Source organism: Cervus elaphus, chromosome 24 (genome assembly GCF_910594005.1).
Source record: "Cervus elaphus chromosome 24, mCerEla1.1, whole genome shotgun sequence".
NCBI lineage: Eukaryota > Metazoa > Chordata > Mammalia > Artiodactyla > Cervidae > Cervus > Cervus elaphus.
The window spans coordinates 57,217,366-57,233,716 of record NC_057838.1 but is presented as its reverse complement, the minus strand read 5'-3'; the positions used below and the strand labels follow the sequence as shown (position 1 = coordinate 57,233,716).

Sequence of the window (16,351 nt, the reverse complement as noted above, 5' to 3'; positions counted from 1 at the left end):
CTCATCTCTCCTCATCTTTCTGGGTTGACTTTATTTTCTCAGTTGCTTCTCTGTGAAGAGGGGACATGGCTATCAGGCTTATTTTCCTAAAGCCACACACAAAGCAGTGTAGAGAGTTTTTCTTACTCACTCCAGATGGAAAAAAGGAAAAGTTCCCAAATAGCCTACTTTGAGTCCATGTGTCTAATTAATAAAGCAATCAGTGTGACCTGGGCAGAGAGAGAGAGAGTGAATGAGTGTGTGTGTGTGTGTATGTGTATGTATGTGAAGGGCTGTGGTTGGCACAGTCTGGTTGGATGCCCAGCCACATGTGCAGGGTGGGAGAAATTAACTGTCAATAAAACATTGTGTATGGAAAGGCTGAAGAATATTTTCCCAAAGGACAGGGTTGGTATTTGCAAACAGAAGAAAAAAAGTGCTAGGCAATTTTTTCAAAAGGTCTACCCTGCATTGTTCCATTTGCCAATATTCTTAAGTAAAGTAATTGATGAAATTGCTGTGCAGCAGATAGCTTGTTACTAGTGTTGTTAACCTGGTTTTCAGAAAGCTTCTGAATTGGTCCAAGAAGCCCGGAAGAGTATTTTTACTTTTGTTCAGGCTGGTCATGAAGAAGATAGCCTTCTGCTCATGTAATGAGAGCCAGCGTGCCTGGCCTGGCCAGCTCTTGCCTCTCTGCCTCATTCTTTCCTGTCCCTGCTGGTGGACCTGTGGTTCCTCAGGGGTAAGACCTGTGTCTTTCTCCTGGTTGTCTTCCCAGCACGTGGCATGAAGCTTGGCACGTAGCTGACGCTCAAGGAATGTTTATCGAGGGAATCGACGAATAATAATGACTAGACCTGCAGTGAAATTGGTAGACCACAAACCCGCTGCTGTTATCCTATCTGGGCCGCACCCTATAGCCGTTAGTGGGAAACTAACCAGGCGTTAGGAGGAGAAGCCTGGCATCACTGCATGTACCTCGCACATGAATCCAAATGCATATTCATATGAGCCCACATGCATGATTAACTTGGGAAGCTGACAGGAAGCAGTCAATCTGTTGAGCAAGTTTGTGTTTTATAAACCAGATGTTCGGTATTATTATTCATCATTTCCTTTGATACCAGAATGGTCTCCATTATGTAGCATAGGAAATGAAGGATATGGAATAATATACACTTTTTATACAGCTGAATACCACAACCAAGCATTTCAGAGGCCTGTTCAAAACCTGGGCAAGTGTAATTGAATGGCAGTTCATTTTGGGATTCACACTTGGACTTAAGTTAATGGGATTTTGCCCAGATGGACCACTGTGACCCCCTTCTCCCATTCCTAACCTCGGAAAATGAATGTTGACTTTATGTCTGCATTTTTCTTGGAAGATATGTCTATGAATCATAAGCAGTGCTCTTGCCTCAGTAGCCATTACAGGTTAGGGAGCCACAGAAAAGCAGGGACCCGCTAGTGTGGTGTGGGGACAAAGGGTGCCTAGCTGTGGTTGGCTGCCTAACTCTTGATTGGTGGTCTTAAGAAAAAAACCGTTTGCCACAAGCTGATTTTTCTTATGGCAGGAGTACAGAATGCTTTTCAATCAAAAGGTGCTTACTGTACAAATTAACTTTCAGTTTGATGTTCCTTCTCCATGAAATGTTTAAGGTTCACAGAACCCAGACCCACTGGAGAGTGGGAAAGATGGAGCTGGTGGGTGCAGAAGAGCGTCTTCATGTTGTGCAAGTGTTATTTCCGGAGTGCTGCCAGCCATCATGGCCATACTGATGAGTTGGTATATCATCGGAAGAACTACAGTTTAGGGTTCTGGCCAAACCAGGGCAAATCTGAGCCAGAACTGTCCCTGAAAGAACATGTGAGCTCATAGCAGTGGCTAGACTGAGTCCACTGCATTTCATTTGTTTACCTGTGGCTGCTTAAAAATGAATGGTTTCTGTACAAATGCAATATTATGGTTTTTTTTTTCATTTAAGTAATGGTACAGTAATTATATTTGGAATTAGCCCCTGAATGAAGTCGATACTATATCCTGGCTTAATATTTAGAAGTTCATTTACCATGATCTTGTATTTGGGCCAGGACAATTACCAGTGACTTATAACTGATTTTTACTGTTTGCAGGAAAAAGTTTCATTTCTCATTATTGTCAGTGGTTATGTTTTTATTTCATCCATGATACATATTGGCATTGCTTGAAATTTTGATTTGAGCTCCAGAGTGGAAGTTGTCCAGGGTTATGGATTAGCTCAAATCAGTTTTCTTTGTAGGATTAAGGTTTAATCAAGGAGTCAGAATGTGGGAAGATTTCTGAATCTGGGGGAATTACTTATCATGGCTTGGTTGTGCCTTTGAAAATGGCATCGCATGCCCCCATTGTTGGCCATGGTATACTTTAAGTATATTTAGCAAGGTGTTAGAACCATGGTCCCAGAAACTGTTATATACTGGTTGGCTTGGTTCCTGGCAACAGTAATTGTCAGCATTATCTCATAGTTAATATTATTTGGTTATTAATCTTATATATAGTTCATTTATACTAGCACCAAAATTAGGCTGCCCCAAATAATAGATTACATGATTAAATGTGTATTACTCCCAATTGTCCAGAGAAGGAGAACCATAAGAGATGCGTATGTATGTTTTTTCCTTAAATGTAAGATAAGTGTACACACACAAGGAGGGAGGGAGAGAGAGATTTTAAGCAATTGTCAGTTAGATACGTGTTGGGGACTGACACATCTGAACACTGTAGGGCCAGTTGGCAGGCTGGAAATTCCAGCAGAATGGGGTTTTACAGTTTTGGGTCTGAAGACAGCCTGGAAAAAGAATTCCTTCTTCCTTGGGAAAACTTTTTTTGTCTTAAGACCTTGACTGATTGGCTAAAACACACACAGATTGTGGAGAGTAATCTGCTTTATCAAAGTCTACTGATTTTTTATTGAAATATAGTTGACCTGTAATATGATCTTAGTTTCAGATGTGATTTGACATTTGCAAACATTATGAAATGATCATCACTATGTCTAGTAACCATCTGTCCCTGTACAAAATTATTATATTACTGACCACATTCCTTATGTTGTGTATTATATCCCCATGGCTTATTTGTTTTATCACTGGAGGTTTGTATCTCTTAAGCCCCTTCACCTATTTTATGCTTTACCAATTTCACCCACGCTCCACACCCTCCCCTCTGGCAGTCATCTGTTTGTTCATCTGTGAGTTTGTTTTTATTTTATCTTGTTTATTTTTTTTTTTTTTAGATTCCGAGTATAAGTAAGATGTCTGACTTAGGTTTCTTTTAAACTACTGCCTCTGTGCTGGGAATTGAAAAGTATGAGATTTTGCAAGTGCTCTTTAAGAGCAGAGTCTCCATGTCCTATAACTCTATGCCTCCTCTAAAGATAAGTCCTGCTGATTTTGTAAGCCACATGTTCAGGGGTCTTGACTTCCCAGCTTAGGACCCCTGGGCTGAGGAGCCTGGAGCTCAGATCACTTGCTCCTTGGGTAGTGCCTCTATAATTATGGTGTTCCTCCTGTTTGTAAATGCTGACTTGGAGGTACGGGTCTTGACTTTACCACATCTCTGCCCCTCCTATCCATCACATTGTGGTTCCTTCTTTATGTCTTTAGTTGTGGAAAATCTTTTCTGCTAGTCTTCAGGTTGTTCTCATAGATAGTTGCCCTGTAAGTAGCTGTAATTTGGTGGAGGTGGTGAATAATTTGGGAGGAGGTGATTTCAGGGTCTTCCTACTCCATCATTTTGGCCATCTCTAAAGTCAACTAGTTTAAGTGTTAATTACGTTTGAAAAATACAGTTAGAGCATTTAGGCTGTTGTTTGAGCTAATGACCATTGCCTAATCAGGTTGCCACATAAAATTTACTGTCACATCATGAATTCCCAGTCCTTGAGGGATCATGAGATTCTTGCATTGTTTTGCTTGTCATGGAGGAATAGGCCCATCTTGACATAGAGGTAAAACTAATGAAAACATGGTTTTCTCAGTCCCTGTTAAAGGTTTTCCCAACTCATATAAGTTTCTCTTCAATTATCATCGTTATTGATGGTGTAAAGGATTGCCTTTTAACAGTGCTTCTTGAATTTTAATATGCATACTAATTATTAAAATAAAGATTCATATTCAGAGAATCTGGAGGTTTGGGATTATGCATTTTTAGGGCTGAAGGTGCTGAAGGTGCTCCCATTCTGCATACAACATTACAAGAAATGCTGTCCTAATGCTCAAATAACCTATTGGAAGAAGAAGACTGGTAAAATATTGACCAAGTTTAATGACCTGTTCTCAAGAGGCCTGCCAGTCCATGGGGACTTCAGTCCATAGGACCCTCTAGATTTCAGATCTTCTGTTTATAATAGTCTTTTCAAAGAAGACTGAGGGAATGACACCTTCTTTTCTGTGAAATTGAAGGTGACACAAAAGTGCCCAAACATCAGAAAACACTCTAGCCTGAAGATAGTGGATTCTTATTCACAGATTGCTTTATTTGAAGCTTGAATGGGCTGTGAAACCTCTCCTACTGATTGGCCAATTTTAGCCAATTTTGGTCCCTGTCATCAGTGCCACATGCCTTAATCTTACTGGAGACTCTGCTACTTGCTAGCCATGTGATCTTGAAGGCAGGGAAAGGAAACTAGCATCCTTTGAGCACTTGCAGATGCCAAGTACTTTGATGGGCAGTTTCACATTTTATCTTCATGGCAACAATGCTGAGGAATAGTTGGTGTTATTTTACATGAGAACATGAAGGGTTAGATAAAGATTCAAAGTTGAGAACTAGAACCAGGTTTGTCTTGGACCAAAGCCTGCTGTTATCCAAGACTCACTTTCCCCACTTGCTCACAGAGCAGAGTAGGTGTTCATACCTTTCTCCTGACACTGTTGTGAAAGACAGATATGATGGTGGGTCTCAGTGCACTTGTATGCAATTCAGTGAGTTACAGAAGTATGCCGTGGGCCAAATTCAAGGGTTGTTCTTCCAGGAGAAATGCTCAGCTTCTTACCAGTGATTCAAAGATGAAATGATCAAGTTATTTTTTCATTTTGTTTGTTTTCCATCTGGGACTGGCATGCAGATATATGTAGAGATTCAAAAGGGCCGTGATTCAGCTACCTTGGGGAGAATAAATGCTTCCAGATTCCGTTGTTTGCAGCAGGGGCAACTCGTAAAACCCCTTATGCTCATGCTTTCTGATCCTCAATTTCCACATTAGGGGGAAGCATTAATATTGCACATATTGAACATAAAGTCTATAAAGTAAAACAATAAAATCAATCTGTAGTAATAAAATAAAATGAATCGCTAGGATCCAAACAGGGCTTTATTTGAACCCAAATGTCTGAATGCAGTAAACAGGTCAGCTGGAGTGACTGATGGTAGCTGACATTGTTTCCCCTGCCCGTGAGGAGGGGCTCGGATCCTCATCAGTACATCCAGGTAGAGGAATATTGCCCTCCCACCTATGCTATAAAGACTTGAGTGGACACTGGTCCATTTCCAACAGCCCCTGGTCAGGAAAAGCTATGGCCTCTGGCACTGTTTTTTCCAGACCATCCTCAGGTAACTGGCTTTTCTCTCTCCATTCAGCTTGCCGATGATCAGGGCCCTGTCCTGATGACCACGGTCGCCATGCCTGTGTTTAGTAAGCAGAATGAAACTGTGAGTACAGTGACTGGATTTCCTTCTTGATGCTAAGGGGGTTGTCAGCTCAGACCCTTTCTGACTCAAGCTCTGGTAACCTTTATTTACCTATTTAATTTAAGGATGGAGGATGTATAATTTTTCCTCACTTTTAATCCTGTTAGAATCATGAAATCAAGAGTAGATGAGAGGAATTCAAGCAAGCATCTTTTTACAGTATGCAGCACTTTTCCAAAATTAAAGTGTTTAAATGACCAGAAGAAGGAAGTCTCCAGAAAGAATTCTTGATTGTGATGGGATGATCTCGCTCTCATTTATAGGTCTCAACCTTGAATTAGATCCCCAGGGCTGTGACAGTGAAGTGTCACAGATGGGATGGCTGACTATAGAAGTGTATTTTAACAATTCTAGGGGCCAGGAGTCCAAAATTAAGAAGTCGATTATAGGGGAGACTCCTTCCTTGCCCACTCCAGTCTGTGCCTCTGTCTTCGCATGGCCTTCTTCTCTGCTTACCTCTGTGTCCTTTCCTCTTATAAAGACACAAATTGTTGGATACAGGCCCCATCCTGCATCCAGGATGATTTCACTTTGAGATCCTTAATTACGTACATCTATAAAGACCCTATTTCCAAATAGGAACACGGCCTGAGGTTCTGGGGGCAGTTGCATTGGGGGGAAACAGCAGACAGGATAGTAGCAATGTGTATCTTGTTCTAGAAGGCCCGTTCTGACATCAGAACGTATAGCACGTCACGTTGACCTTGGAACCTGGAACCCTAGAGGCCTATTCCTTTACCTCAGTCCTTGGTTCCAACTGTCTGGAAAAATGTTAGGGTTTTCGCATCTTTCTCTGGCTTTATAGTCTCTTTCTCCTGGGCACCAGATGGCAGTATAAATTGAGAACATAGTTAACATGCTAAGTGTTTCCTATAAAAAGTTTCTGTAAGAGAAACTGATTAATGATTGAAACTTCTTAGCCTCTTCAGATTCTTAATTTTCAGGAGAGAAAAGGAAATGGTTCTTAGGGTGTCTTGGTATGGGTGTGTGTTAAAGGGTTATAATAGGCAATGTTTGACCTGAGAAGCTGCCATTCTGGCCTGGAAATGTTTTGGGTAGGGAATAGAAGTTACCTCTTGCAAATCTGGATTAAGCTTCAATTTCTCTCAGTTTGAAGAAGGCGCCAGACAGTGCCTATGGTGTGTGACTTTTCAGGAGATTATATTTATTCTGCCAAACTAACATTCTGTTGTTGTTTAATGTTTCTTTTCAATAGAGATCGAAAGGCATTCTTCTTGGTGTGGTCGGCACAGATGTTCCAGTGAAAGAACTTCTGAAGACCATCCCCAAATACAAGGTAATGCGTTGCTTAATTAAGAGTCGAGAGCCAGATGCACGAGATAAACTCACAGCCTGCCATGGTGACAAGAAAAGCTTGAAGGAAACCCACTCTTTCTAGAGGGTTCTGTGTTGTTTTGTTTCAGTAGAATAATAACAGTCCAGGAAGATCTGATTAGGTCTACCTGTGCCCACCCAGGTTTGTGTGGGCCTGTGGAAGTCTACACAAGTCTGCAGGACTATACAGGTCTTACATCTCTGATGATTTTCTAAGCCAGTCTTGACTCACCCCAATCTGAGGACCCCCTAAAATCTGTTGCTTCTTAACAGAAACCTAATGAGGCACAAATAAAAGTGGTTCCTGCTTCTATTGAATAAATATTCCCTTTATCCTGAAAGGTAATGGGGTACAAATTAATATTCCTTTCCTAGTGCTACATTAAACCTATGGCACTAAGAGAAGTGTAAGTTTGTTTTGAATTCTGGGGATAGTTGAGAGGGTGGAGTAGGAAAACTTAAATACAGGGTCTACATGCCACCTGAAATCATTTCACTGTATAGTGTTTTTCCTAAGAAAGCAAAATAGGTCATGCGAAGATTAGATAGAGGGCTGAGGAGTGAGATCCATAGGGGATTGTTCGGACTCAAGGTGTGAACCCCTGCCTTCTGAGGCTCCCCTTAGCTGTGGACGTCAGCACATCACCACTTTCCATAAGCCCATGCCGCACCTCTGCCTGTTGACCCAGGCTTCTCAGAGAACCCATAAGGTCAGGTTCTTCCCAGTGCTTCCTTAGAACCTGATCCACTCCTAGAAGAGGAAACTTCTTTGAATAAGCAAGGCTTGTCTGTTCCCATGTGCTGATTCCATTTAGGTGATCAAATTAGAAAGCTACCTTCATAATAAAAGGAAAGCAACTCTAAGCTAAAATCAGGTGTCCAGGCTACAAAAGGTGGCCTCATTAACAAAAGAAAATTTCTGATTGGGTTTACTGAGATGACAAAGGTCTTTCTTTCTGCTATCACCCTGGAGCTCTGACAGTCAGGGGGCTAGGGAGCTATTTGAGGCCCCTAAAGATAGTGGACTTTACTCTTACTGAAATCCTTAGACTTAGAGGCCCAGAATTGCTGGCTCATTGTTTAAGAAAGGGCATCCAGCCTTTACCACTCTTAAGCTTCTAGCATCATATAAGATGTAGAAGCCCAAATACAGGGCCACTATTTAATATATGCCCAGTAAATCAAGAAAGGATGAACATATAGGTGTGTGTGTGCTCAGTCACTCAGTTGTGTCTAACTCTGCGGCCCCATGAACTGTAGCCTGCCAGGCTTCTCTGTCCATGGGATTCTCCAGGCAGGAATACTGGAAAGGGTTGCCATTTTCTCCTCTGGGGGTCTTCCTGACCCTGGGATGCACGTCTCCTGCATTGGCAGGTGGGTTCTTTACCACTGAGCCAGCTGGGGAGCCCAGAACATAAAGAAAATGGTAACAATTACCCTGTGAATTTGTTTCTCAAAGCTTCTACTAGACAATGTACTAAGATCTTTATAGCATTATCTCACTTAATAATGGGTAAACACTGCTATCCTTGGCTAAAGAAGCAAGAGACTCAGAAAATTTAAATATCTTGCCAAGTCTCAAACTAGCAGTCCATGCTTTTAGCTATTAGCAACCTATACAGCATATTAAAAAGCAGAGACATTACTTTGCCAACAAAGGTCCGTCTAGTCAAGGCTATGGTTTTTCCAGTAGTCGTGTATGGATGTGAGAGTTGGACCATAAAGAAAGCTGAGCACTGCAGAATTGATGCTTTTGAACTATGGTGTTGGAGAAGACTCTTGAGAGTCCCTTGGACTGCAAGGAGATCCAACCAGTCCATCCTAAAGGGGATCAGTCCTGAATATTCATTGGAAGGACTGATGCTGAAGCTGAAACTCCAATACTTTGGCCACCTGATGCAAAGAACTGACTCATTGGAAAAGACCCTGATGCTGGGAAAGATTGAAGGTGGGAGAAGGGGATGACAGAGGATGAGATGGTTGGATGGCATTACTTACTCGATGGACATGAGTTTGAGCAAGCTCCGGGAGTTGGTGATGGACAGGGAAGCCTGGCATGCTGCAGTCCATGGGCTTGCAAAGAGTTGGACACGACTGAGTGACTGAACTGAACTGAAACCTAGAGCCATAAGGAACAATAAAGGACAATAATAGTAATAGTTAAAATATTAAAAAAAATTAGTAGCTAAAAAATACAATAAGACATTCATTGAACTTTTCACTGTGTATTTAGTATGGTAAAAGTGCTTTATATTCACTGTTCCTGCTGAATCCTCATTACACTTCCATGAAATAAGTACCACTTGGTCCCATTTTTAGATGAAGATATGAGAAATAACTTTCTTATTATTTCTTGTTATAACTCAGCAAGTAAACAATAAAGGAAACAAAGTATAATAAGGGGATAGAAGAAGATCAGCTACAGAAAATTAGCTGCTCTCCCCAAAAGGTCTGGGAACCAGAGACCCAGGTGTGACATACCTTAATCTAAGTTGTCCTTCCTCTGGTTCCCAGCAGAGCTTTGGGAAAAGGTATACATGGCAGTTGGAGTGAACTATGGGTGAATGGGGCTCTCTCATCTAGGAGAAGAGAGCTGCAGGGATCAGAGTGCAGATCACACCTTTTTCTCTTGATTAACACCTTGTAAAGATGAGTCAGCTCTTGGCTCATGTGGTTTTCCCAGAAGATATTGATAGAATTCTTTCTTTTCCATTAGCTTCACAGATTTTCCCACAAGCAATCAGACTTCCTGTAATTTTTATTAAGAATTCCAGACACCCCAGCAATAATTTCCAGACACCACAGCCTCTGTTAATGTAAAGAGCCATTTTATAATTGGGTTCACTTCATTAGTCCCGATTCTCTGCACTTGGAAGGGAAGCACCCCAGGCTTTTGAACCACAAGGCTCCTCGCCTCCAGAAGAGCGTGCTTCAGGATGGGGGAGTCCCTCGGGCAGCCCCAAGTGCCAGGAGGCCTTGTGTCCCATCTGTTCTCTTACTGCGGCACAGGACTGCATGTTAGAATGGATAGGATGGCTAGTTCTATTTCAGATGAAACAAAAATTAGAGATTTCATCTGTATATTGATTTGAGGCCCTAAACAAATGTTGGACATTGCCATCTACAAGTTTTAGGTTTTTTTGAGAGACTCATCTGCAGAATGGGGAATGTGTTTTGAGATTTGCTGTTTCTCTTCTTACATCTACATTAGGTTATATTCATTTGCAGTCAACGAACCAACAAAACATTCTGATGTTATTTTCTCACTCTTCTCCTGGGAAGGATTTTAGCCAGATAGTTTCTGAATGTCAAGAAGCCTTTCCAGCTTGAACCTGGAAGCCAAGCCAGATACAGGCTTGAGGAGAACTGACTATGTACCACCCATAGCAAATCAGTTTCTTCTTTTCAGCTTACGTTTGATATTTACTCTAGCTCAAATTTTAAAGATGAATGAGGTAATATTTGGGTAAAGTGATGACTATCTTAAATACATGCAGACCTTAACTGGAGCACCTGCCATGTGCCAAACATTATGCAAGAGACTGGAACGGTCAGAGGATGAGTGAGAGGGCTCCTTTCCCACAGAGAGCCCGTTCTGGTGGGGGAGCGTCTAGAATAAGGCAGATGAAGGAAAGACAACCAGCTAGGGTCGAGAAGCAGGCAGAAGAGTAAGTGCAGCATTTTCATGCATTAGGGTGAAAGTAATAATGGAAAAATTCTCAGGGTTTTATGGATACATGATATGGAAAGGCGGGCACAACAGGAGAGACATGTTACAGGAGAAGATCCTGAGGCTGAGCTCATAGCTTGGGAGAGATGAGAAGGAGTAGTGCTCTGCACAGCTTGCATTCATTGAGTAAAGGTCTCAGTGGGAGAAAAAAGCTGCAGGGTGGTTATTGTTGCTGTCATGAACTCTTGAGAGGCAATGAGTGGAGGAAGGAAGTGCTGGGTAAGTAGGTAGGGGCCAGACCCCAGGGAGACCTGATGGATAGACCCATAGATTCTATCTTACACATGAAAGTGAGAGAGAGCTTCCCTGATGGCTTAGCTCTGCTGGTAAAGAATCTGCCTGCAATGTAGGAGACCCCCAGTTTGACTCCTGGATCGGGAAGATCTGCTGGAGAAAGGACACGCTACCCACTCCAGTTTTCCTTGGGCTTCACTTGTCGCTCAGCTGGTAAAGAATCCGCCTGCAATGCAGGAGACCTGGGTTCGATCCCTGAGTTGGGAAGATCCTTTGGAGAAGGGAAAGGCTACCCACTCCAGTATTCTGGCCTGGAGAATTCCATGGACTATGCAGTCCATGGGGTCGCAAAGAGTTGGAGACGACTGAGAGACTTTCACTTTAACTTTCTGCACATGGAAGAGGTCTTTAGTGGATTTTACAAAAGGAAGCAACAGGGTCAGAGTTACCTTTGACTTTGATTAATCTGAAGGATAACTTTGTTGGGGCCAAGCTTTGAGGCAGGAAGAACAGGTAGGACCATTGTGGAAATCTGCTATATTAAATCACATGGATGGTAAGGTGGGGAAGCAGAGTTGAATCTGAATGATTTCTGGAGAAAAACTTAGTGATTACTTTGGTCAACAAGTTGGAGAGGAAAGAGAGAAAGGGATCTCGAGATGGTTCTTTAGTTTCTAACTTGGGAGCTGGGTGGGTGATTGGTGGTGCCACCAACTGAGAGAGAAGTGCAGGAAGAGCAGCACTAAGGGAAGGAGCCACCACGTTGGACTGGGTGAGTCTGGGGCACCTGTGTGATGTCCAGGCAGAGACACACACTTGAACCCTGGGGTCTACCACTGAGGCGAGAGGCCAAGGCTGGAGCACACATCTGGAGGTCAATAGCATCCAGGTGGTTGATGAATCATGTTGGAGGAGAAAGAGCTAAAGCAGGCAAGGGGCTCTGGGGACAGAAACTTACTGCTTCCAGGGTGAGTACAGGACGAGGATCCTATGAAAGGGAGGAAATCCAGGAGTGTGGAGCCTGGAAACTGAGGGATTAGAGTGTCAAGGAGGAGGGGCAGTAGGCTAATACAACCAAGAAAAGAGGGTGCATTCTATTTGGTTTGGCAATTAGGAGGCCACTGGCAACTGTAAAGAGAGGAGTTCTGGTGGCATTTTGGTGGTTGAGGGCGCATGACAGAGGCAGGTTCTGGTAGAGTGAAATGTGAGTGAGCAACGAGGAACCAAGATGGCAGCTAAACAATGAATGGAGGACATTGGGTGGGAAGGTCACCTCAGTCTCTGCATCCCAGGGAGGAAGCAGAGAGTTTAAGATACTTTGTAGGATCTGCACTCAATTCAGTTTCTGTTACTTCCCTTCTTCCTCCTTTTCTGCTTCCTCCCTTCTTTACCCATCTTCCCTTCATCCTAGCCATCCCTCCATAACTGCATGGTATGACCTTGGCTGTCACAGAACTTATATTCTGGCAGGGAGATAGGCTTTAAATAATCAAAGGCCTTGACTGATATCTTGATTACTTATACTCAACCTCACAAATAATTGATTATCACTGGTAAGTTCTACACAAGAAAAGTAGAGGGTTTGGAGGGGGCATATGCATGGAGTTTTACCTTCTTTTGAGTTATTACTTTCTACAGGCAAACCAAGAAGTGAAGGAATGTACACTAGAAGGCACTGAATATATTAGTTGACTATAAAATATTATTTGTTTGGTCTCATCGTGAGTTTGAATTTCCAACCAAAGACCACTTTTGCCTTTAATGGAAAAAGTCAAACTCTCTGAGTCCGTTTTGACCCCTTCAGTCCATATTAAACAGGGACATAATAAAGGTAATTAATGCAGTGTTGACTGTGTCTGACATTTTTCCAAGAGACAAGATGAAAAGAGACGATATATATCTCAAAGGATAGGAAATCTCTGGTTTATCTTTCACAGCATAATGAAATATACTTTTATCATTAGAATCAAGTAGAATCTTATTAAGACTTGCTGTGCAAGGTAACTCCAGAAGAAAATGTCTGTTGCCCTTGACTACCACGTGCATATTTTCTTTTTGTAATGCAAGGAAAACTTTTAATTGCTGGTGTTAAATTCTCCGAAGTTAATTTCACATCACCTTGACGTTAAGCTAACAAGCAGACAGGGTCATTCTTGGTTTGTAAACTCTGTTGTCTGGATCATTTAATAGTATCATATTCAAGAATGTGAGCAGCAGAGAATTTTAAAGAAAATAACAGTGAAGGCTCAGGACTATGAAATAACTCGTTGGAAGAAAGGATTTTTTTTTTCTTCTCCCCTTTCACTGCTCTGGCAAAAGTGGGTTACATTTTCTTTCTTCAGAGAGAGAGATCAGTATGGGTTTTATGCCAGAGGCCATTTTAATACATGAATGATTTGTAGGTAAATTTATTGTAGCCAATGGATTCAGTCAACTGTGTAATAGAAATATTGTCAAAAAGCTGGGATTATTATTTAAATAAGTGCAGTGTTAAATTTGATTACATACTTTTTAAAGCTAATAAAACATTTCATTGCTCTCAAACTATTTCCCATAGTCCTATTTAGTCAGAAAACATAAATTAAGTGAGGCTCTGCATAGAAAATTACCCAGGCTTTGTGTCGATGGAAGCATGCATGGAAAAGCTTGGCGGCCTCACAATTTAAAGACGAAAAGATGTAAAAGGGGTTGGCAGGCTCCTGTATAGGCTGGTGGGGACACTTTTCTCCTTGAAGAATTATGGAAAATGACTGCCTAGGAGAATGCATGCTTGAGATGGCCTTGGGGGTGTGGAATTGTCGGGAGCCTAGGGTGCGTCAGAGGGAGGCCCCTCTTGCTTTATCTCAGGTAGAGAAAAGACACCCAGGTTGACAAAATTCTGTTCACTTGGACATAGGGTCTCCAGAAACATGAGCCACTTGCTTTTTAAAAATTATAATTGTTTTTGTTTTAAATAAATCAAAGTGAGGTCTTTGGATGCTAACATGGGTCTGTGACATTTTAAATTGTGCTATTTGCTGAGCTTATCCTGTGACAGGTCTTCATTTCCACCAAATGTCAAGGATCAGTGCCTTGCATTCATTTTAATGAAATACTGTGTTGATAAGGGTTATGAATGCCAAGTTTAAGCTGTAAATTACTAAATGTCGGGCTGCTTTCTGCTTTGTGAATTCACCAGGGAGCAAGCTAATGAAGCTTTCTTTCTCACTTCTTCTTACAGTTAGGGATTCATGGCTATGCCTTTGCAATCACAAATAATGGATATATCCTGACGCATCCAGAACTCAGACCACTGGTAAGAGAAATACGTATTTCTGTGTTTCTCCTTTTATGATTTTTAAAAGGTTTTCTTCAGTTCTACAGTTTTCACTTGAAATGCTCAATTCATAATACTGTCTGTGAAAAGCTGTTTTAATAGTTTATAACTAACATTTTGACATATAATATGCAAATAATATAGGGTAAATATATTTGCTATCATGCTTTTATATATAAATCCATATATGTCTTACACTTATTTATTTCATATTTGCCAATATATGTAAAAAGTTAAACTCTCTTCAGCTTGAAATATACAACATAATAGGTAGCTTTATGAAACAAATGATCTCTCACCCTCCAGCCTGAGACCAACTTAAAAAAAAAATTATTTCTCCACTTATTTATTTATATTGGAACTTGGTAGGTCTTTATTGCTGTGTACGAGCTTTCTCTGGTTGCAGTGCATGGGCTTCTCGTTGCGGTGGCTTCTCTTGTGGAGCACGGGTTCCAGAGTGCATGGGCTTCAGTAGTTGCTGCCGATGGGCTTAGTTGCCCCGTGACATGTGGAATCTTCCCAGACCAGGGGTCGAACCTGTGTCCCCTGCATTGGCAGGCGGATTCTTAACCATTGGACCACCAGGGAAGTCCTGAGACCAACTTATTGAAAGTTACACTTGATACAACAAATAAGTCAAGATCCCTGGAAATCCATTATGATGGAATTTGAACATTATCCAAGCCCAGTGCCTGCTGGCTTGAAGGTACTCAATAATTCCTTTTGTGTTTCATTGAAACAGTTGAGATTTTTCCCCTTGTCCTGCCTAAGCTGTATCCAGTAGCATTGTTTGGTGAGCTGACATGTAAACCATTTTCTTTCAGCATCGTTTTAACTCTCTTTGAAGTGAGTGGAGTTAGGCCTAGTCCAAGACAGCTCAGAATGTCATGGTCTATTCCGGTCCCTGGGGAGAGGCTGCCTGGAGCACTGTGTTTAGGAGGATTCTGAAGGGCAGCTGGGTTTGGCCCACTGTGCATTCTGGAGTGGCATGGCAGAGAGGGCACCACATGTTTGCGCTCCCTGGTCTAGTTGCAATGTGTTGACAAAAAGACATCCCTTTTGGTCTGTACTTAGCCAATTTTAAAGAAGATATAAAAGTATAAAGAGTAATATAGCAAACTCTGCTTTTGAATGTTAAGAAAGTGTAATTCATTTCCTATAGCTGTACACACACACATACACACTCATACATACCCATCCACTCCACATGTCTTTTCTCCTTTCATCAAAATTAGAAAATATCAGCAGTGCCTGCTATACAAGCATTTATTTGTGAAACGTCTTGTGGATCAGTTTGCTTCTCACTTGAATCATTGTTTAGAAGAAGTTCGTGTTTTAGCTCCATCACCATCCAACTTCGCTCTAATCGCCCTGGTATTAATGGAGTCATGGCCACATCATGTGGATCCCATATGAATGCTTCAGGATGCAACTTTAGGTAATACTTGACTTCAACAAGCTTTTTATCAAAAAAGGATTGAATTAGCTGGTTAGCTGATTCCAAACTTAATTCAGAATCGCTGAAAAGTCTGATTGAAAAACCTACCTAACTTTTTAAGGATATTTAAGTCTAAAAATGTATTTAAGCTTTAAAAGCTTAGCACAGTACCCATTTCTAAGTCTTCCAATTGGGGTTGCTTGTTGAGGGTGGTGGGAGATGTATGTTTGATGTGGCTGACAGTAGGCTCCTAGTGCTTATTTATTCCAAGTTGGAGTGGATCAGAGTAAATGAAGCAATCAAACCTGGATCTTCTGCCAGTGAATGAATTAACTTTCCTATTTATCAGCTTTTAAAGAAGGAACAAAATGGAACCAGATGTCAGAAGTCACCAGGGTACCTTCCCTTTCTCTATAATGTGGAAGTGAGCAGCTCCCATCTGTGCAGTCATTTCAGAGACTTCCTGGTCTTTCACATCTTCTGGTCATGCAGCAAATGGCCTGGTTGCAAATAATTCATTTCATGGACTTCAGAACTGTAGCCACTGAGAGGGCAGCTGAAAGGCTGTTAGAAGAACAGGCCAACCAG

General features: G+C 41.7%; 1 protein-coding gene across 4 annotated transcripts in view; it reads left to right on the top strand.

The window, feature by feature from the left end:
* Window positions 1-16,351, top strand: part of CACNA2D3 (calcium voltage-gated channel auxiliary subunit alpha2delta 3) — an 846,876-nt gene that overhangs the window by 634,688 nt on the left and 195,837 nt on the right. For all 4 annotated transcript variants that reach the window (XR_006337469.1, XM_043885641.1, XM_043885642.1 and 1 more), the window contains 3 exons: window positions 5,600-5,671; window positions 6,927-7,007; window positions 14,230-14,304. Coding sequence is in view for 3 of the 4 variants with exons in the window: in XM_043885641.1 (XP_043741576.1) it covers window positions 5,600-5,671; window positions 6,927-7,007; window positions 14,230-14,304 (228 nt within the window). In the remaining variant the exon portion in view is untranslated. The remainder of the gene's footprint in view (window positions 1-5,599; window positions 5,672-6,926; window positions 7,008-14,229; window positions 14,305-16,351) is intronic.